At 34.1% G+C, this 21,877-nt stretch overlaps 1 protein-coding gene across 1 annotated transcript; it reads left to right on the forward strand.

Moving 5' to 3' along the window:
* The first annotated feature begins 396 nt into the window (after positions 1 to 396).
* LOC145124620 (putative E3 ubiquitin-protein ligase LIN-1) lies at positions 397 to 12,727 on the forward strand. Its single transcript, XM_079060030.1, has 15 exons — positions 397 to 1,252; positions 3,757 to 3,975; positions 4,091 to 4,155; positions 4,255 to 5,394; positions 5,562 to 5,706; positions 6,555 to 6,812; positions 7,383 to 7,689; positions 8,006 to 8,130; positions 8,231 to 8,347; positions 9,463 to 9,594; positions 9,703 to 9,825; positions 10,966 to 11,076; positions 11,161 to 11,307; positions 11,740 to 11,985; positions 12,097 to 12,727. Exons 1-15 carry the CDS (start codon positions 467 to 469, stop codon positions 12,112 to 12,114), a joined length of 3,939 nt encoding a protein of 1,312 aa, XP_078916156.1. The 5' UTR covers positions 397 to 466; the 3' UTR covers positions 12,115 to 12,727.
* Positions 12,728 to 21,877: the final 9,150 nt, after the last annotated feature.

Below are 21,877 nucleotides of genomic sequence, written 5' to 3' on the forward strand. Positions count from 1 at the left end.
GTATTTGTAAATCAAAAGCATGTTTTTTAATCTTTTATAATGCAATCCATAAACAAAATATTAATATAAGAGCCGGCCAAGTCGGCCGGCATCAACCCGGCGCCTGTGGATTTCCTGGATTCATCTCATCAAAATCACTAAACTACCCTCGTATGGACAAATGGCACTTCATTTTTTAGTTCAAAAGCTGAAATGAATTAGGAAACTATGTAAAAGGCAACCACAGTGAACAATTCACATTTTTAATTACTTTTTTATTAAATTAATGATTTAGAATTTCAAAAACTATTATTTTACTAACAAGTTTGAAAATATATCAAAAAGTCAAAGGGTAATATTGTAATTACATATCTAGAGCAGCCGTCCTATATAAAATTTGGCGCCACTGCGGTGAACCGGTTTAATTCCGTCTTATTCTTTAAAGTCCTCGCTGCGCATTTTACGAACTCCGCCATCGCCGTCGGCAATGTCCACCACCGCTGAGATCCTCCAACAAACCACCACCTTCCTCTCCGAAACAATCTCACAACCAGACATCCGTCGCCGTATCTTTTCCATCCTCCGTAACAATCTCTCTCCTTCCGTCCAACTCAACATCAAACAACTAAACCTCGCCGCTGACACACTTGAAAACGCCATAACCACCTCCAACCCCTCCGTCAGATCCTCTTCCCTCCGCCTCTCCGAAAAGCTTCTCCTCTCATTCCCACAAAACCCGTTTTCCTCCTTCTTACTCTCACTCATCTACACTCTCTGCCAACGCCCAATCGATGCTTCCATTACTCTCCTCAACCTCTTCGAAACTGACCCATCAATCGCAAGATCAGAAGTTGCACCCCAGTTGTTCGAGGATATACTTCTAATCAACTTTTTACCAGTTCTTGAGTGGTACAATGAGCAAAGATCACGAATTTTATCATCTTTGTCTTCAAATTGTGGATACGAAAGTGATGAAAATTCAATTGTTACGGATTCAGTTGTGTCGTGCACTACTTTACTATCGAAAATGAACGGAAATCAAGCTTCTGAATTGAAGGAATTAGAGAGAGATTATGAGCAAGTTCTTGATGAAAATTGTAGGGTTTTTGCTGGGTATTTCAAAGAGATATTGGGAAATAAAGATGGGAATGGAGTAATTGTTCCACCATTGGTAGTTCTTGAAGCAGTTCACAAGGGTGATGAACATCATGTGTTAAACCAAGACGAGAAGAGCATATCGACTCAATTCGGATCAAAAAACGGACGGTATAATGTAATGTTCATTAATTTTTTAGCTTATATCTTCTTCATGTTCTAAAGTTTCTTCAAAATTTAGTAGGGTCTTTTTCAAAGAAATTATTTTTCGTATTTCATAATTGATTTATAGTTACCTATATTTATATAAAAAGCCCCAAGTTTATATCTTTTTAAACTAGCAAATTAAGGATAGAAGTATATTTAGACTAGACTTCCTCACAAAACTTTTTTATGGGTCCTACCAATATCAATTTATAATGTAAATGAATAAAATAATATTAAAAATATGAACAAAGTCTATAAACTTGAGTTAATTTGTTAATTTACAAACAATGTGAAAAAGCTTCCACATCATTTTTTTTTTGACTTTATATGTATCAAATATCACAAAGTAATGTGTCTTATTGATATATTTTCCTATATAGAGGAGAGCTATAAATACGTAGGAGCTAATCAGCTAAACAAGAATTAAAGACATCATGTAGATTTCTTAAAAATGGAAATGTTAGGAAAAAATAGGTTTACCTATTTTCCAGAAATGGGGGTTTCCCAAATTTGAACACAAATTCAGATACCGATACATTATTAAAATGGTTTAACGGTTATATATTTTTCTGTAAATTGTTGTTCTTTCATGCATTACCATAACTATTTTCTTATTGGAAACACAATAATACAAAGGAGAGCTATAAATACATAGGAACTAACAACAATTAGGGAAAGGGATCAAAGGCTCTCCTAACCAAACTAAAAGAGATCATGGATATATCTTAAGTATAAACACAATAATACAAAATATATGATCCAATAATATAGCTCATTTGACCCAATAAGCTATCGAAGATGCTTCTATTGTACATGATTTAAAGTGTTATGTTCTTGTGGTTGGCAACTAGTATATAATTATGATTCTTTAAGTTAGATCATTGGGTGTAGGTCATTGTTCATTGGTATTTTACTAAAGATAGTAAAATAGTATTACGTAACATGTTAAAACATGTTTAGGGTAATAGGAATAGGTTTTTTTTAATACCGGTTGAAATGCCTTGTGTTGAAGTCACCAACAAGTACTTTTTTCTTGGGGCTTTAGTGTTCCACAATTTATCTCTAATCTTGCATAGGATGTCCATTTTTAATCTCATTTGTTGAATAGGTATTACTGTGTTAAAACGAGATATAAAAATGGCTAGCTTTTTTTAATAGGCTCAGATGGACTGAGTTAGTATGACCATCAAACATTTTTTCTTTTATTAATAGTTATTAATTTTTTAATACAAGGTCATAAATATTCGAATACGCTTTCGGCAAGTTAAGCCCATTCCACCTTTTTGATTTGCTTCATGTTAAATTAAGCTTTTAGAATTCTATGTATTGATCGCTTGAAATAAAAGATAAACCAAATTGCTTTGTCATTTTGAATCGACCATTTTTAGTTAATTAAATCCATGTTTGAATTTGTCAATTTTCTTCCAATAATTTCTTCAAGTAACATCATTGACTTGGTCAAATAGCTGATTCGAACCAGATATCACATATTCTTTATACAAATGGTTTTATGGTATTAATTTTCCATTTATAGCAACAAAATGTGTTCCCATTTCCCCTTCCTACAACAAAATGAACACGTGAGACTTGATTGGCATGGAAACATGTCAAGACAAATATTTTTATCACCACTAGAAAATTGAATATCTGTTAAATTCATTGTTGATTAGCCATTAAAGCCTTTACAGATGGAATTTTTGATTGAAAGTTAATTAACACTTTTAATGCAACAGATATCAACGGTTGAAGTGTCACTATTATTCAGCTCTTGAGAAAACTAGCAAGTAACTTGACTTGCTAGTAACTTGTAGCTAATAGTTGGTAACTACTAGTAACGGAAACTTGGAATTTGAAACATGTAACTTTTATGTGTATAGAAATGTTTGGAAAAAAAATCATAAACTTTAAAAGGTTGTAAAAACAACATAAAATATACAAATAAAAACTAAAAATTCATCTTGGGTATTCCTACTAAAAGACAAGTGCTTACTTTTTGTTTTCTACTAATTTGATAAAGTCAAGCTATCTTATCATTTATAATCAATCCGTGACCCCAGCAATCAAACATACATTTTAGTTTTACTAATAAAATAAAATTCTATTTTAGACAATTTGATTTTTTATTCGATTATAAAACATTGATTCTAAAATGAAAATAGACTAAACATACGTTCAATTACTTTTAGATGTAATTTTCCCCTAATATGAAATTTGTACATGACCTATATATGATTTTGCATATATATAGTTTTGGGTAAAGAAATTAACTGAAATTATGCTCGTATTAATAATATAATGCATCCATAAATTCTAGCATGATGCAATATGTTTCAGGTTTTAAATATCATTAACTTATTTTTCTGTCTTTCTCCTTGTAATTTGACAAAGTCAAGCTATGATTTATGTATGATCTATTGATCCATGACCAAAACCTGTTTTATTTATTTATTTATTATTCTTATTATTTTTTTGCAGCCAATATGGACTGATAAAGGAGAAGAACAATCAGTGAAAACGCTCTCCAAGTTTCCATCTTTCTTCCCTGAAAGAGTCTCTCCCAGACTTCTCACTAACCAAAGATCATCTTCAACAACGTCAAAACCCTCCCCAAATCAAGACTATTCCGATTCAGAACCCGACAACAATTCTTGCTCCAATATGTCTTCATCCGATTCAGATACAGAAGAAATAGAGGTAATTAACGTAGCCATCACTAACCGATAACTACAAGATAGAAAAAACAAGAAAAATAATATTCTTCATTGTTTGTCTTAATCTTAACAACAAAATCTGTCTTGTTCTTTATAAGGTGAAAAACATCGAAATAGCATCGTCAGACAAGAAACAGAAACAACCCATCTTAATAGAGCCAAGGTACGTACAAATCTTACATTTCACATTCACAATTAAACTTCCCACTTTCGTGTTCTAAAATCTTGATTTTTAATTTGCTGTGAAAAACTGAAAACCCAGTTCTTTTGATCCTGCCATGGAAGACTACGAGAACCAGATTAACGAAGATAAACATGCAGATACACCCCCTAAAGATTTCGTTTGTCCAATAACAACCCATATATTTAACGACCCCGTTACGTTAGAAACCGGTCAAACTTATGAACGGAAAGCCATCCAACAATGGTTAGATAGAGGAAACGTTTCTTGCCCAATCACCAGACAAAAGCTTCACAGCGCTCATCTGCCCAAAACAAATTACGTCCTTAAAAGACTAATCGCCAGCTGGAAAGAATTGAGTCCCGGGAATGGGAATGGAACTGGGAATTCCAGTTATGACGATATCCTTCAGCTGACGTCACCCGACAGTGTAATAAGTCAAGCCACCATTGATGGAACACTCAACGAACTCAGACGTGCAATCACTAATCTTTGTACTTCCGAAGTGTTAAAAGAAGCCGAAACAGCTGTTCTCAAAATCGAAAGATTCTGGCAAGAAACAAACATGGAATTGGAAATTCAAACGATGCTTTCACAACCTCCGGTTATAAACGGATTTGTAGAGATTCTTTTCAGTTCAATCGACACCCGGGTTTTAATCGCAACGGTTTTTCTTCTTTCCGAACTCGGTTCACGAGATGGGAATGTAATCGCAACACTCACGAGAGTGGATTCCGATGTTGAATGTGTCGTTTCACTTTTTAAAAAAGGTTTATTTGAAGCGATTGTGTTGATTTACTTACTGAAACCTTCGATTCCGGGGCTTCTTCAAATGGAATTGGTGGATTCCCTTTTGAGTGTTGTGAGTAAAAAGGAAGATGAGTTTTTTAAGATGTGTGTGAAACCGAAAGCGGCTGCGGTTATGTTGTTGGGATGGATTGTTGGAAGTGGTGATGATGTGGCTGTTTTTGGAGTTGTTAAGAGGGTGATCTCTGGAAAGGCGATTGAATGTATTGTTGAAAGTTTGGAATCGGAATGGATAGAGGAAAGAATCATGGCTATTCGTATACTGTTGAGATGCATGCAAGAAGATGGAAAGTGTAGGAATGTAATTGCTGATAAAGCTGAACTTGCTCCGGTTTTAGAGAGTTTTGTTGAGGCAAACGATGGAGATCGGTTTGAGATTGTTCAATTTCTTTCTGAGTTAGTTAAACTAAACAGGTATTAGTTTAACTATATACACAGACCAAACTGGTTAGACTGTTTTGAACCAGACTGAATTTTTTCCAGTCCGGTTCAAGACAGTTTGAAAAAGCCCAGTACGGACTGGACCAGACTTTATCTTGTTTAGTTAGTTTATGGTTTATTTGTTATGTTTGTTATTATAGGAGAACATTCAACAATCAAATTCTACATATTATAAAGGACGAAGGAAGTTTTAGTACAATGCATACACTTCTCATATATCTACAAGCAGCTGCAACCGATCAATCTCCGGTTATCGCGGGTCTCCTTCTTCAACTAGACCTTCTGGTTTGACTCTTTCATCATATGAGCTCCCATTTTGAAACTCTCCCACCTTTTCATATTTTTATGTATTTATATATTAGGTTAAATGCAAGAAAACAATAACATATTTTCATATATTTATTATAGCACCTTACTTTGATTTCTTCTTATTACGACATTGTATTTTTAAAAATCTTTCCAATTATAGCAATGTCATTCATATACAAAACAATTTTTGTTGCTATAACTAGGTAAGTTTTTCAAAGTAGAATGTGCTAATAAGAAAAAAAAATTAAAAGTAACATGCTATTATTGGATTAATTTTTTGAAATATGATGCCTTAGTAAGAAAAATATTGAAAGTACAATGTTGTAATAGAAAGAAAAGGAAGTGGGATGCTTGAATAAACAAATAAATGAAAGTACATTGCTATTTCTTGAATTTAATTTAGCCCTTTACTTTACTATGCTAATGCAAAAATAACAATGTACCTTCGTATATAATTATGTATTACAACATCCTATTTTCATTTGCTCTCTTACATCAATGTATTTTCATTTTTCTTCCTTGTTAAGACATTGTACTTTGAAAAATCTACTTCATTATAACATTGTACTTTCAACTTTTTTTCTTGTTAGAACATTTTACTTTTAAAAATCTTCCGAATTCTAGTAATGAAAATTGCTTTGTATAGGGATGACATTGTTACAACTGGATAGATTTTTCAAAATACGATAATGTAACATGACTAAATGAAAGTAGAAAGCTATCATAAGCAAATATATAAAAGTATATGAGCTATTCCTTGCAGTTAACCTCCTTTATTCTTTTTATCTTCAATTTTGTAATTTGATTTACACACATCCTTGCAGGAAGAACCAAGAAAAATGAGTATTTATAGAGACGAGGCTATTGATACTCTTATATCATGTCTTAAAAATTCGGATTCCCCAGCTGCTCAAATTGCAGCTGCAGAGACAATTTTAGCCTTACAAGGCCGATTCTCATCTTCTGGGAAGCCTCTTGTTCGCATGTATCTTCTTAAACATGCTGGATTTGACAAAACTTATCGATCCACAATACGAAAAGAACAACTTTCAACCATTTCTGGAGAGCTTCATGACACTAAGGTTTTTTGCAATGTTTCTGTTCTTTCTATTTTGGTTTAAATGCAAGAAATAGCAAAGTACTTTCATTGATTTGTTTATTATAGCATCCTCAATTACAACATTGTATTTTGAAAAATCTACACAAGTACAACGGTGTCGTCTAAATACAAAACAATTTTCATTACTGCAATTGAGTAGATTTTTTCAAAGTATAATGTTATAATAAGGAAAAGGTTGAAAGTACAACCGATTTTCAAAATACAATGTCATAATAAGAAAAATGATTAATAAAAGTACAATACTAAAACAAAAAGAAATGAAACAACTATACCCAATTCTCATAAGGTCGTGGTGGGGTAAGGGGAAGTTAGATGTAGACAGTCTTACCTCCACCATTAGAGACTCATTTATTTGTTTAATATAGCATCCTACTTTCATTTCTTTCTTTCCTTGATATAAAAATATGTAAGTAGGATGATATAATACACAAATAAATGAAAATACAATGCTATTTCTTGCATTCATCCCTTCTTTTTCTCGTGTTGAGATACTCTAGACTTGTTTATACTAATGTCATTGGTTACTTTATAGGATGAGGAGAAAGCTGCTCAGGAATGGGAGCGAAAAATGGCGTTTGTTTTAACGAGCCATGAATTCGGTCTTATTTTTGAGGCTTTATCAGAAGGATTGAAGAGTAGATATGCAGAAGTATGTGCAGTTAGTTTTGTGTGTGCAACATGGCTTGTACACATGCTTAAGGTTCTTCCAGATACAGGAGTTCAAGGAGCAGCCCGAGTTTGCTTGTTGAATCGCTTTGTGTCTATCTTTAAATCTGCAAAAGATCCGGAAGATAAAGCCCTTTCCATGCTTGCACTTAGCAGTTTCATCCATGATCCTGGTTAGCAGCATCTAACTATAGATTTAAAAACTTGTTGATTACATGATTATAACATCTAGCTAGTGTTTGGTATGGAATGAGAGAAAGAATGGAATGATTCGTACTATAGGAATGGAAAAAAAAACATTTGTGTTGTCTGATGGAATGGAATGGACTATTGGTGAACGAATGTGATTCCTGATTCCTTCCATTTTGTTATTTTCCATCCCATCATGGAATGAAATGAAAAAAACTAATATAACCTGATTTTATTTATGGAATTTTAATTGGTACATTTTTCTTTGGTTATTTAAGTATTTTACCTTGCTTATTTCAGATGGGTTGCGGGATATAACCACACACATGAAGGATATCTTGAAGGGTTTGCGAGACTTCAAGAAATCATCTAATGTGGCTTTAGAAATGCTCAAAGTATTTTCAGAAGGGAGTGAATCTAGTGCAGTGAGTTTCTTGTTTTTTTTGTTGTGAAAAATGAACATGAAAAGTTGGTAATATTATCCGGGGTGCTAACTAGTTGTTCTTTATTATGGGTATGATACAGGATCTATGGAGTCATAAAGAACTAACACAACAAGATTGCAGCATGAATGGAGAAGTTCTATCGATAGCATCCATCAAAGACAAGATCTTTTCAGGCCATTCAGATGGCACAATAAAGGTAACTCTTTTACCTTTTCTAGATCATCAACTTAGAAAACCAATGTAGAAGTTATTTGTAGCTAACAACGTAAGACTTATAAGATGAGGGGACTCCTCATTCTCTATCCATATGGGATCACTTATTATCATAACACCCATATTTCATACCAAAGAAGATGCATATATGAGCCTCCAACTCAGATATCATTTTGTAACGCCCTATGCCTACCCGATGCGGGAAATCTTTTTTACACCAATTATGATGTTAAATCAACTCAAAATCATGTCTTATACCATTTTGGTATTGGTGTATATAAAACATCAAATTTGGTGCTTTTCTATTCATGTGCAGTATTAAAATTTTCTTTTTAAAAATTGGTTTTCAAGTTTAAATGCTATGGATTTTTTTTGTTCATTTGATTGTATAATAATATTTTAACAGTAATATTATATTATAAATTAAGTTGATATTAATTTACGATATATATTATATTAAATTCCTGTGTTTCGAACTTTAATATTTTCTAGCTAGTTATTTAAATGTATGTACAATATTTCTGTAAATGTATGTGTAATACTTGTTTATAGCTTATACTTTATACGTCCTTTATATACATAAAGTTTTATTTAATAAAACATTTGTTTCAATAATATGATAGGTAATTTGAAATAAAATATATACGAATGATTTATTTTTGTGTAATGGTATAATATATAAAGTAATTGTAATCAATAGATATGAGTCAAACTTTTGAAAAGCTAATAAATATAAGGATATTATTGAAAATCAATATACGTTAAAAAAATTTAATATACTTAAAATATTCTTTATGGTGTTAAAACCATGTAATGAGTTGGAGAAGAATCACTATTTATATGCCAAAAATTACATCATTTTGGTGCAAAAAGTGTTGTAATTATATATGGATTGGAGTGTTGGATATATGGTCTAATAGGATAACCCAACTTTTTGATAGACCCAAAACCATGGTAGAAGTTATTGGTAACACATAACTTCATCAGCTCCTCATTCTCTATCCATCTCGAACCAGTTATTATATTTACCCATATGAATACATGATCTAGGATTATATTTATTGTTCTAAAAAGAAATTATTTGACTGAATCATGAAGGTTTGGATGGATAAAGGTAGCGTGCTACATTTGATCCAAGAAATACGAGAACACTCAAAGGCAATCACTAGCTTGACTGTTCCACAGTCAGGGGACACTCTATACAGTGGTTCACATGATAAAACCGTCAGGGTAAGAGATAAAATTAGCGATTAATTTCTATCTCCATATTTCAAATTCTATTATGAGTTCATGGTTTAGTTCTGATTTGTTCCATTTCTCACAATATCAATAAACTAGTGGTGGTCTATTAACAAGGAATCGATACACTGCGAACAAGTGTATGATGTCAAAGATCAAGTTAACAATCTTCTAGTCGCCAATAGTATCTCATGCTTCATTCCTCAAGGTGCTGGAATCAAGGTACAACTTTATTCATCTTCATCTGTACATGTGCATGTTTTCCCTAGTAGTAACAAGATGAGAATCCATTAATGATGCCTCATATTCAAACTTGAGTATCATCTTCTTTGGACATGAGATTGGCTAGCTGGTAGGGCGCCAAGGGTGGCATTCATCCATATATTAATGCTATACGGCAAAATACAAAAAGCGCAATGTACAAAAAAACATTTTATCAATCTAGCTGTTTAACAATTTTCTCTTTTGATTAAAGCATTAGCTTTTTTAACCATCGGAAAGAAATACCATTTTCCCCAGTTAGCCAGTTTTATAAAAGGTTAAAGCATTTACCGATTTAGCCATTAAATTATATTTTTTTAAAGATTTTTATAGGTGTGTGTTGTTAGAAATTTGAGTATAGAAAGGCTTGGATATTCTGAAAATCGTGTTAAACACTTTCAGATTAAAATATTTGGGTGGTACTCCCAATCTTTAATCGGATAAGACTCCGAAAATTGAGAAAACAGAAGAGAGAATGTTCAAGATGTTATGAAGAAGAAGTGTACCAACCACAAATTTCGAATATGATCATATAACCAGAAAAACTTCCTGTCTTAAAACTGCCACATGACAGTTTTATGTCTTAAAACTGTCCAAAACGTCATAAACTAACTTAAATCCGAGTCTAAAATATGGATCACAAAACCGGGTACATTTACCAAAAACCCAGCCAGGGGCTCTGCCCCTTGGACCCCGCTCCCAGGGGCGCTGCCCCCGGACCCCCGTCGGTTCAGAGGCTTCGCCCCTAAATAACAGTATACTTTCAACAAAGACAAAATTAAACAAATGTGCACTCCGCACCATACCGATTTGTTCAATAATTGTCAAAGTGACATTGATCAACAAATTAACCCCATTACACTTAAATAACATTAGTGATATAAAATCACCAACATGTGTTTGTGTTTTTTGTATTTTACCCTCTTATCAAACACCAACAACCAGGAAAAATGGTTTTTCTAATTGTCCAAAGAGTATAAAGATTTACTCATTTTAGAAAATAGTTAAGAGTGCCTAAATCAATAAAATGGTGATTTATTTTGTCCTATTCAATTTGATAACTTCTATTTTAGTTGCTTTGCTAAGAAATGTTGGTATCAGATTCAATCATGGAGTGGAACATCAAAGCTACTTAATCCTAGTAAATATGTCAAGTGTTTGGCTCTTGTTCATGGGAGATTATATTCGGGATGCCAGGATAATAGCATTCAGGTGCAGATTATTGTGCCTTCATGGTTTCTCTTTCCAGGGTTCACCAAAAACTTATCATAATAAAACTTAATGACATTTTTACAGGAAATCGATTTGGCAACCGGAACATTGAGTTCCATACAAAGTGGATCAAGAAAACTACTTGGTAAGGCAAATCCAGTCCATGCCTTGAAAGTTCATGATGGACTCATATACTCAGCCAGCTCTTCTGTTGAAGGAACTTCATTGAAGGTATGTGCAGAGATTATTTAACTTTTACCAAAAATATGCAATATATTTTTGTCATCTAACAAGTCCATGCACGCAACATATTAACAACTTAATATAACAAACTCCCATTTTTTTTAACCATTTAATGTAAAATGTGAATTTCTTATACCATTTAGGGAAATTTCACAAAAATGATAAAAAAGGGGTAAGTTTGTTACATTGCATGATTAAAATATAACACATTGCATGGATTATAAGATGATGATAGTTTTATTATTATTATTATTATTTTTATTTTTTAATTATAGATTTTGAAGTTAAATTCCTAAATGAATTGAAAGTTAAGACATTAGTTTAGGTCGACCTAGCAATAATCATCGAATCAATCTAGTTTTTATTTTGTATATGTATATGAATTTGTACATTATCGACCTTTCTTTTGTTATTTTAAAGGTGTGGAACGCTTCAAATTACACTTTAAACCAAACAGTGTCATTGGGGAGTGAAGTACGGACAATGGTGGTTAGCTCAGATATAATTTATATGGGTTGCAAAGGAGGGATTGTGGAAGTATGGTGTAGAAAGAAACTTAGTAGAAAAGAAACACTACAAACTGGTACAAATTGTAGAGTTGTTTGCATGGCTCTAAATAGCAACGAAGATGTCTTGCTCATTGGAACTTCTGATGGAAGAATTCAGGTAATACATATTAATTTAGTTATACACATTCTCTTTAATTTTAACCTATTTTCAGTCCATTAATTTTATGGGCCACCTTGATCATTTACCATTTTTCTGCTCGTTTTGCAGGCTTGGGAAGTGAGTTAAAGATCTTGTTGTATATCAAAATAGTAGTACCATCAAGCGAAAAATGTCACTTAACAGATATATTCTTTTGAATGTTCATAAATGAGGTGATGTAATGTATAGGACTAACTGTAAAAAGAGTGCAAGGTATTTTCAACATTTTTTCAAATCATGGGCAACATATTCTTTTAGCTATTTAATGTAATAAACTTGCCATCTTTTATCATTGTATGTAAAATTTACTGAAAATGCTAAAGCCCTTTCATGAAATGGTAAAAGAATAGCAAGTTTGTTAAATTAAATTACATAGTTGAAAATGTATGTTATATAATTTGGTAAAATGAGGAAAATAAATTGCATATTTTTTGCGGTTTACCTTAATTTATTGGTGTACAGTTCTGATTATTTGTAACAAGCTTGTGTTATCTTTGGTTTGTTTTTGTCTAAGTGATTAAGAGCACTCAAGGTAGCCTAGAGGTTCGAGTTTGAATATATCATCTTGTAAAGTATTATTATTATTGTATTAATAAACAGGCAGCAATTAAAAAGTTTGCCCTTTGGTCTCTAGCCCATAGGAAACATTTGTTCAAGATTTTAATTCTTAAATAATTAATATAATGTTGTAATTATTTTACATACATTTTGGATGATTTTGACATGTTTTATTTCTAACTAATTTTAGAGAAAAAATTTATAATCCAAAATCAATAATAAGTAAAAGTTACACTATGCATAATTATAAACAATTGATTAGCTTAATTTCTAAATGATCTTATTTGGGTTTTTGCCATAAATGAACAACCGTTACTACAAGGTTCAACCTACAAAGCTTGTGTTATCATCATCATTTTTATTTATTTATTTATTATTATTTTTTTCATATTTGACATATGTTTGTTCATCATCATCATCATCATCCTTTTTTTTTAACGGCTTACAAACCCACTACTCAAATCCTAAATATACATATTTCATGCGTAGCAGGACTTTAACATTTAATCTTTGGCTAAAGGGTACCGATCAGTTAACTTCTAATACCACAAGGCGAAAGGCTATTTGGTTTTGTTCTTCTTCTGATCTATGCTAAACAACTCTCAAATTCCTTGGATTTTGATCGATCAATGTTGTGAAATACGAAGGATCCGAATAGACTTAAATAATATTAGCTCAATGCGGAATGGGATCAAAAATTATCAAAGCGTAATAATCACAACGTAATACGAATAAAATAAATAGAATAGAGACACAAGAATTTACGTGGAAACCCAAATCGGGAAAAAACCACGGGCGGAGGAAGCCGAGAAACAATTCCCTATAATTTGAAGTGTTTACAGGGATTATGAAAGAAATTACAAATAAAGTGAGAGAGCTAAAATACACGGTGGTGTATCAGTATATATATGTAATACTTTTTCTATATATACTTGGATGATATTTTGATTGTTATGAAACTTCTCTGGCTCAGGCTATTTATAGCCAAAGAGAATACCAATTGCAAAATAAAATGCCGTCCAAATTGTAGGCGTCCAATTGTAGGCGCCTATTAATTATATCTGCGCCTTCAAATTATTCAATTTCACATATACTATTCATAGTCAAATTTTGAATGCGCCTAACAAAAGAGTTCACCGTCCATTCTTTCATTCACATATATATTACTATTCATAGTCAAACTATGAATAGTAAATGATAAGTTACTGAAATAACCCCTGAACTATTTGTCACTTGCTAATTTTGGAGGCAACTTTTCCACAATCTCCACCTTGACATCAAAATTAAGCAAGTCATGCTTTACGATTAGTCAAAACCTATAGCTCACCAAACTCTAAAACTTCCATAAGAACCTGCAAATTTTATATAGAGAAAAAATTGTTTTCGAAAAATAAATAATACTTCCTCCACCACGAGCCTTCAGGCTCAACTGCGATCAGAAACACCCACCATGTCCAAACATAATTTGAACTTGGCTATAGGAAGACTTTTAGTGAACATATCAGCGGGATTATAATCTGTATGAATCTTGTCCACAACACAATCACCTTTTTCAATGATATCCCGCACAAAATGATAACGAATATCAATATGCTTTGTTCGGTCATGAAACATTTGATCTTTACTCAAGAAGATAGCACTCTGGTTGTCACAGAAAACTGTGGTCACCTTTATTCTATCATCGAGTTCTCCAAATAACCCCTTCAACCAGATATCTTCCTTAACTGCTTCTGTAATCGCCATGTACTCTGCCTCGGTAGAAGACAGGGCAACTGTAGACTGTAACTGGGCTTTCCAACTAACAGCACAACCATTTAGTGTAAACACATACCCTGTAATTGATCTTCGTTTATCCAAATCTTTGCCATAATCTGAATCAACATATCCGAACACCCCAGTGTTAGATTTACCAAAACGTAAACACATGGAAGACGTACCTCGTAAATAACGAAAAATCCACTGTACTGCTTTCCAGTGTTCTTTCCCCGGGTTCGCCATGTATCTACTAACCATGCTAACAGCATAAGCCAAATCAGGGCGCGTGCAGATCATATCATACATCAAAGATCCAACAGCACTAGAGTATGGAACACGTGCCATGTAAGCCATATCAGTCTCATTAGTAGGACTCAAAGCGGATGATAGCTTGAAATGAGCTGCAAAAGGTGTGTTGACAGACTTTGCTTCGTGCATACTGAAGCGTCTTAGGACTTTCTTAATATAACTTTTCTGAGAAAGATGCAAGATCCTAGACTTCCTGTCACGAATAATTTCCATACCTAAAATCTTTTTGGCAGCTCCTAAGTCCTTCATTTCAAATTCAGCTTTCAACTGGTCTTTTAACTTCTGAATCTCCTTCATATCTTTTGCTGCAATCAACATGTCATCCACGTACAAGAGTAAGTAGATCTTTGAACCATTGTCACCTTTCTTGAAATAAACGCAGCTATCATAGGTGCATTTGTTGAATTTGTGACTGGTCATGAAAGAATCGAACCTCTTGTACCATTGTCTAGGAGACTGCTTGAGGCCATAAAGAGATTTGTTCAATTTGCATACGTAGTTCTCCTTTCCAGGAACTGCAAAACCTTCAGGTTGTTGCATAAAAATCTCTTCCTCAAGCTCACCATTTAGGAAAGCTGTAGTGACATCAAGTTGTTCTAACTCAAAATCATTAGAAGCAACCAACCCCAACAATACACAAATGGAAGTATGTTTGACAACTGGGGAATAAATGTCAGTGTAATCAATACCAGGAATCTGACTGTAGCCTTTAGCTACTAACCGAGCTTTGTATCTTGGTTTATCATTTGGGTTGACAGGTTCCTTGAGCTTGTAGACCCACTTGCATTTAACTGGTCTCTTCCCTTTCGGAATAGGAACTAAATTCCAAGTACTGTTTCGCTGCAAAGATTCCATCTCATTTTGCATAGCGAGCATCCAATCATTTGAGTCTTCAGATTTGATAGCCTCGTCATAATTTGCAGGCTCCGTTGCAGACTCAATATTATCAGCAACAATAAAAGCATAGGCAACCAAATCAGATTCAGCATACCTCTTCGGAGGAATAATCTGTCTTCTCGGTCTATCTCTTGCAATGCTTGGAGTAGTAGCTTGTGGTTGTGAAGGTGTTGAATCTTCACCAACAACATGCTCATCCGACGAAGAAGAATCTTGATGCTGATTTGTACTCTGATTAGTGGTAGGTGAAGTAGGAAGCTCCACCTCCATTTGAGCATTCTCTTTATTTGCTTCGGATGATACATCTGATGCATCTGTTCTTTTAGAAGAGTCAGCAACTGGTTGAAATATAGCAGACTCATCAAAAGTAACATCTCTTGAGATGATAATTTTCTTCAAATCAAAGCTCCATAACTTGTAACCCTTTACACCTTGATTGTACCCAAGAAAAACGCATTTGGTTGCTCTTGGTTCTAGCTTCCCATTGTCAACTCGTGCATACGCTGGACATCCGAATGGTTTTAAATCTGAATAATTTGCAGGTTTACCGGACCATAATTCAAACGGAGTTTTCTTCTCGATTGCTCGTGACGGTGATCGGTTGATAACATAGCAACCAGTCGAAGCAGCCTCCGCCCAAAAAGACTTTGGCAATTTGGAATTAGAAAGCATACACCGGACCTTCTCCATAATGGTGCGATTCATCCTTTCAGCTACACCATTTTATTGAGGTGAATGGACTACTGTGCGATGTCGAGTAATGCCTTCCTTTTGACAATAGACATTAAACTCTTCTGAGCAAAACTCAAGTCCATTATCCGTACGAAGATACTTTAACACCAGACCTGATTGCTTTTCAACCTGAACTTTCCAATTTCTAAAGGTAGAGAAAACGTCTCCTTTATTTTTTAAGAAGAAAGACCACACCTTCCTGGAGAAATCATCAATAATAGTGAGCATATAAATAGCTCCACCTTTTGAAGGAACTCGAGCCGGTCCCCACAAATCCGAGTGAACATAATCAAGTGGTCCTTTCGTTGTATGGATACCACTTGCAAACCTCACTCGTTTTGCCTTGCCATATACACAGTCTTCACAGAAATCCAAATCAACAATCTTTTGTTGACCAAGTAAACCTCTTCGACTCAATTCTGACATGCCTTGAAAACTCATATGGCCGAGTCGAAGGTGCCAAAGACGGGACTGATCTGGATCAGAAAAAGACTTTGACACAACAGCAGCATCACTCGAAATTGTTTGCCCGTCAAGAAAGTAAAGATCTGAGGTTTTTCGTTTGGCTCTCAGTTTGTCGGAGCCGTCTTTGAATACCCTGAGAACTCCACCTTTACCAGCAAACTCGTATCCCCTTTTGTCAAAGGAACTGAGAGATAACAAGTTTCTTCTGAGGTCAGGAACATATCTAACATCCCCCATGGTTCGAATAACTCCGTCAAACATACAGATCCTGACTGAACCATGTCCAAGAACTGGACATGTAGTATTGTTACCCATCAACACATAGCCCTGGTTAACCTTTTCAAATGTGTAAAACCAACTTTTGTTGTGACACATATGAAAAGTACAACCAGAGTCGAGTATCCAATCACCAGTGGAATCCAGTTTATCTGAATAAACTGTCAAAAGTTCTCCAATACCTTCCACCTCAGCTACATCGGCTTCACCCGAAGTGCTAGCTTGTTTACCATTTGCTGCCGTCTTCTCTTTTTCTTTGTTCTTCAACTTGAAGCATTCTTCAAGCACATGTCCCTTCTTGTGACAATAGTTGCAAAACTTTCGTTTGCCTTTTGACTTGGATCTGGTTCTGTTGGAAGATTGAGAAGTTCTACTTCTCTCTGTTGTTCTTCCTCTGGCATTCAAACCTTCGGCTTTAGCATCACTTGAACCACCACCAGTAATATGCTTCATCTTCTCTTTGGAATCCAAAGCTGTATAGACTTCATCTAAAACTAGAGTGTCACGGCTATAGATAATAGTATCATGAAAATGGCTATAGGATTCTGGCAACGACGACAGTAAGAATAGAGCCAAGTCTTCATCTTCATACTGAACATCCATATTCTCTAAGTTATTTACTAACTCTTTAAATGTGGATATATGTTCAGTTAAAGAGCCTCCTTCAATCATCTTGAGATTGAACAATCGTTGCTTCAAATGCAACTTCTTTGGTAAGCTTTTGGTCATCAACAGTTGTTCCAACTTTAGCCATAAAGAAGCCGCTGACGTTTCTTTTAGAACATCTTGCAAAACATCGTTTGACAAGTGCAAACAAATCTGGGATAAAGCCTTCAGATCTTTCATCTCCTTTTCTTCTTCGGTCCATGTATCGGGCATCTTATTGAAACCCAAAAGCGCCTTGTGTAAATCCATCTGAATGAGAATGTCTCTCATCTTTACTTGCCACAACGGAAATCGTGTGTTACGATCCAGTAGTGGAATATCGTATTTTACCGAAGACATGATTAATTACTTGATAAAATGATCCCAATGAGCTAATATTACAACCCGGATGCTCTGATACCAATTGTTGTGAAATACGAAGGATCCGAATAGACTTAAATAATATTAGCTCAATGCGGAATGGGATCAAAAATTATCAAAGCGTAATAATCACAACGTAATACGAATAAAATAAATAGAATAGAGACACAGGAATTTACGTGGAAACCCAAATCGGGAAAAAACCACGGACAGAGGAAGCCGAGAAACAATTCACTATAATTTGAAGTGTTTACAGGGATTATGAAAGAGATTACAAATAGAGTGGGAGAGCTAAAATATACGGTGGTGTATCAGTATATATATGTAATACTTTTTCTATATATACTTGGATGATATTTTGATTGTTATGAAACTTCTCTGGCTCAGGCTATTTATAGCCAAAGAGAATACCAATTGCAAAATAAAATGCCGTCCAAATTGTAGGCGTCCAATTGTAGGCGCCTATTAATTATATCTGCGCCTTCAAATTATTCAATTTCACATATACTATTCATAGTCAAATTTTGAATGCGCCTAACAAAAGAGTTCACCGTCCATTCTTTCATTCACATATATATTACTATTCATAGTCAAACTATGAATAGTAAATGATAAGTTACTGAAATAACCCCTGAACTATTTGTCACTTGCTAATTTTGGAGGCAACTTTTCCACAATCAATTTCTAGAATGAGACGTATATCAACAACGATCAATCATCTCTATTTCATAATTAGGTTTTGGTTTAACATTTTCAAGATAGATTTGCTTTTGGTTTGATCTTTGTTTAGTGTTACGTGTTTTAGATTTCCTAAACTTATTTCTTTTATTTGCGTTTTTCATCGGAAAAATGATGGTTGCCGGAATAAAATGGTTGTCGGGGAAAAATATGGTAGTAGCTGGAAACAGCCTTGGTAATGGTTGTAAAACATTAAAATTATTTGTAAAATATAGAATAACATAATGATCCGCATTTTAAAAGTAAAATAATAAACTCCCCAGAAAAAAAATACTACCTTAATTAAGTTTAAGACAACTATAAAACTCCTATTTTCTAAAGAGGTCAGCCCCATTCAAATTCGACCCTAATCTCTCTTTCCCTTGTATCCACAAATCACAATTGTCTCAAGTTCTCAACTGCATTTCACAATACGCTAACTAAGACAATCGTGTCTTAGGTAAAACCTCTGACCCTAATTTGCTTTAAAGTTCCAGCCTACAAGTTGTCAAGGATTTTAACCTACAAATTTGATCATTTTGTTCTAATCTGATTATTTTGCTTGGTTTGATCTGATCTAATTGATCTGATTTGAGTTTCTGCCCTTAATTGATTCAATGTGTTATAATCAACTGGTATTTACATTTTATAGTCAGTAAAGTTGCAATTTTTTTCATCATTCTTACCTTTTAGGGTGGTTAGAAGTTAGTATTTGTGGTTCACATGACTTGATAATTATCAAGTATCAAGTCCCACTTGAAGGAAATCATGAAATTGGTTCAGTGTTATGTATTGCACTTTCCCCTATCAATGTTGTAGAGGTTCATGAAAACCTCCTATGATTTACAATAATTTTCAAATCAATTGGCTTAGCAGTTCCTAATTATTTTTTTTAAACTTCTTTGTATCTATGCCTTTTCTTCACATGGCCCATTGAGTTTCTGCCCTTAATTGATTCATTCTGTTTTGCTTCAATTATTTCATGTATGCCTTGTTCATTGGGATCTCACCCACTTAATTACTGGGCTCCTGAAATCTAAACATATTTACAACTAATATTCTGTCCGTTGATTCTTGTGTGCGAGTTCTCTTTTTCTTGCAACGTTTTGTAAATTCGATTATTCGAGTATGCTTATAACTATTGTATACTATGTGGTATTTATTTCCTTTTGTAACTATAGGAATGGCCAAGACAATGAGTATGACAAGAAACCAAAATAATGATGATGCATCATCATCATCTAGCAGGAAGAGGTTCAAGACTTTTGAAAATGATGGTGTGACAGTTGGCTATTTGTTCCGAATACAAACAAAACTTTTTGAATAGGATCATGTAAACTGATGTAGACTGTTTTCCCAAACAGTTGGCTATTTGTTCCTAGTACAAACAAAACTTTTTGAACCAATTAGGGAAAATGTCTCTTATTAATCATCATGGAGTTTCCAATAGTCTTGCCTTTTAACTCTCAATTCTACCCTAATCTTTGCACTTTAATAGTAAGTACCCCATTTACAGCAACACAGTTGTTAGCATGTGGGAGAAGGACAACTACAGTTTTCCAAGTGTTATTATGATTAAGATGGGCCATTTTTTAAAACTTGATCATTGACATCATACACATGTTGTTAGTGTATTGATTCATTCTTAATAGACTGAAATCACGAGAAATGGAACAAAGTGTCCCTGGACTTTAGACTACATAGCAATCAAGCCCAAAATAGAAAAACAAAGATAAGATTAAGAGTGCATGCCCACCTTAAGTAAAAGGGCGAATGACAACCAAACTGTTTAAATAGTAAGTTGCAAAGATACACCAATAGTTGTTCTAAACATAGGAATTCTATAGTCCATGATGAAAACAAGGAATAAGAAGTCATCACTGATCATCTATGAGATTAACATTCAAACAATCATGGGGGAAGTACCACATCCACCGATGATTGAAGCTGTAGTGTCGAATTTTACCAGAGGGAAGAAAGTAATCATAGCTCTTGTATTGTGTCTGAGGGCAAACCCATGACTCCGGTTTAATAGCAAAAGAATAACAATACCCGCAAATAAAAAAAGCATATTCTCGTATTATTGTCTTGTCTTTTCTGGCAACACCCATTTCATTTCCCCAAAATCTAGTTCTAGAATCTTTTCCAGTATCACATAAAGCTTTTCACCCGAACTTACAAGCTTTGGTTTCCACAAGTCTATCTTTGGAAAATTCTTGGTCTTGAGTATCGTCCATTTGTGCTTCTGCTTCACATTGAGTCTGAGTTCACATATAGAAGAATCAGTCAGTGTGTAGGGTATATATCTTCCCCTTTAAAACATGTATATCAAGAATGGGGAGACTGGAGAAGACATGAGTCCATCCTTGTTTACCCGATATATAAAACAATATTTTTCCATTGTCTGTCCCATATGGTGTTATTTGTCTATGTAACACAACAAACACCCACCCAGCTGATATTGAAGGTGAAAAGACAAGGATACCCCTAATACTTACTTCATCAACACCTGCATATATGGGGTAATCAGGGAAATGAAGTTGATGCCTTGTGATTGGGTTCACAAGCCAGAAGTCGCGGGTTTTTGTCCCAAACAAGATCAGGTAACCACAAGTTAATCCAACACAGGTCCTGCCAATATAATGGGGAATTATGGTTTTGAACCTTCTTCTTTCAAAGTCCTGTAGGCAGCAACAGTAGATATAGTCATTCTCATTAGCAACCATGTAGATAGATATCTCCATGGGTGGTTTGGATGCCATAAATGTGTTCTTGTTAGAGACTGCAAGTGACCTCCATGACTTGCAAACTCCACTGAATGCAACAAAATCAACAACACCCAGTTTCATCATAACTAGAAAAAGCACATCATGGTTAACATCCGACCAAGATGCCACACCATTATGGTTAAAATTCTTGAACCTCTTCCTGCTAGATGATGATGCATCATCACTACTTGTCTTGACCATTCCTACATTTCAAAAAGAAATTTCTTTTTAGAAAACTACCTTCTTGAAATGGTAGATTGTTTTGTAAACCTTTAGATCATTCAATCATTCAATTACAAGTTCCTTAGTCCATTCTATTCTTGATTCCATTCCATTCTATGCTAAAT

This window comes from Lactuca virosa, chromosome 7 (assembly GCF_052849685.1).
Source record: "Lactuca virosa cultivar CGN04683 chromosome 7, Lactuca_virosa_CGN04683_v6, whole genome shotgun sequence".
Lineage (NCBI taxonomy): Eukaryota > Viridiplantae > Streptophyta > Magnoliopsida > Asterales > Asteraceae > Lactuca > Lactuca virosa.

Bases quoted from the DNA above. Each gene is read 5' to 3' on its own strand.
- LOC145124620 (XM_079060030.1), top strand. From the start codon at position 467: ATGTCCACCACCGCTGAGATCCTCCAACAAACCACCACCTTCCTCTCC. The intron at 5,395-5,561 runs GTATTAGTTTAA...TTGTTATTATAG, and splicing joins GAGTTAGTTAAACTAAACAG to GAGAACATTCAACAATCAAA. The intron at 9,826-10,965 runs GTACAACTTTAT...TGTTGGTATCAG, and splicing joins CTCAAGGTGCTGGAATCAAG to ATTCAATCATGGAGTGGAAC.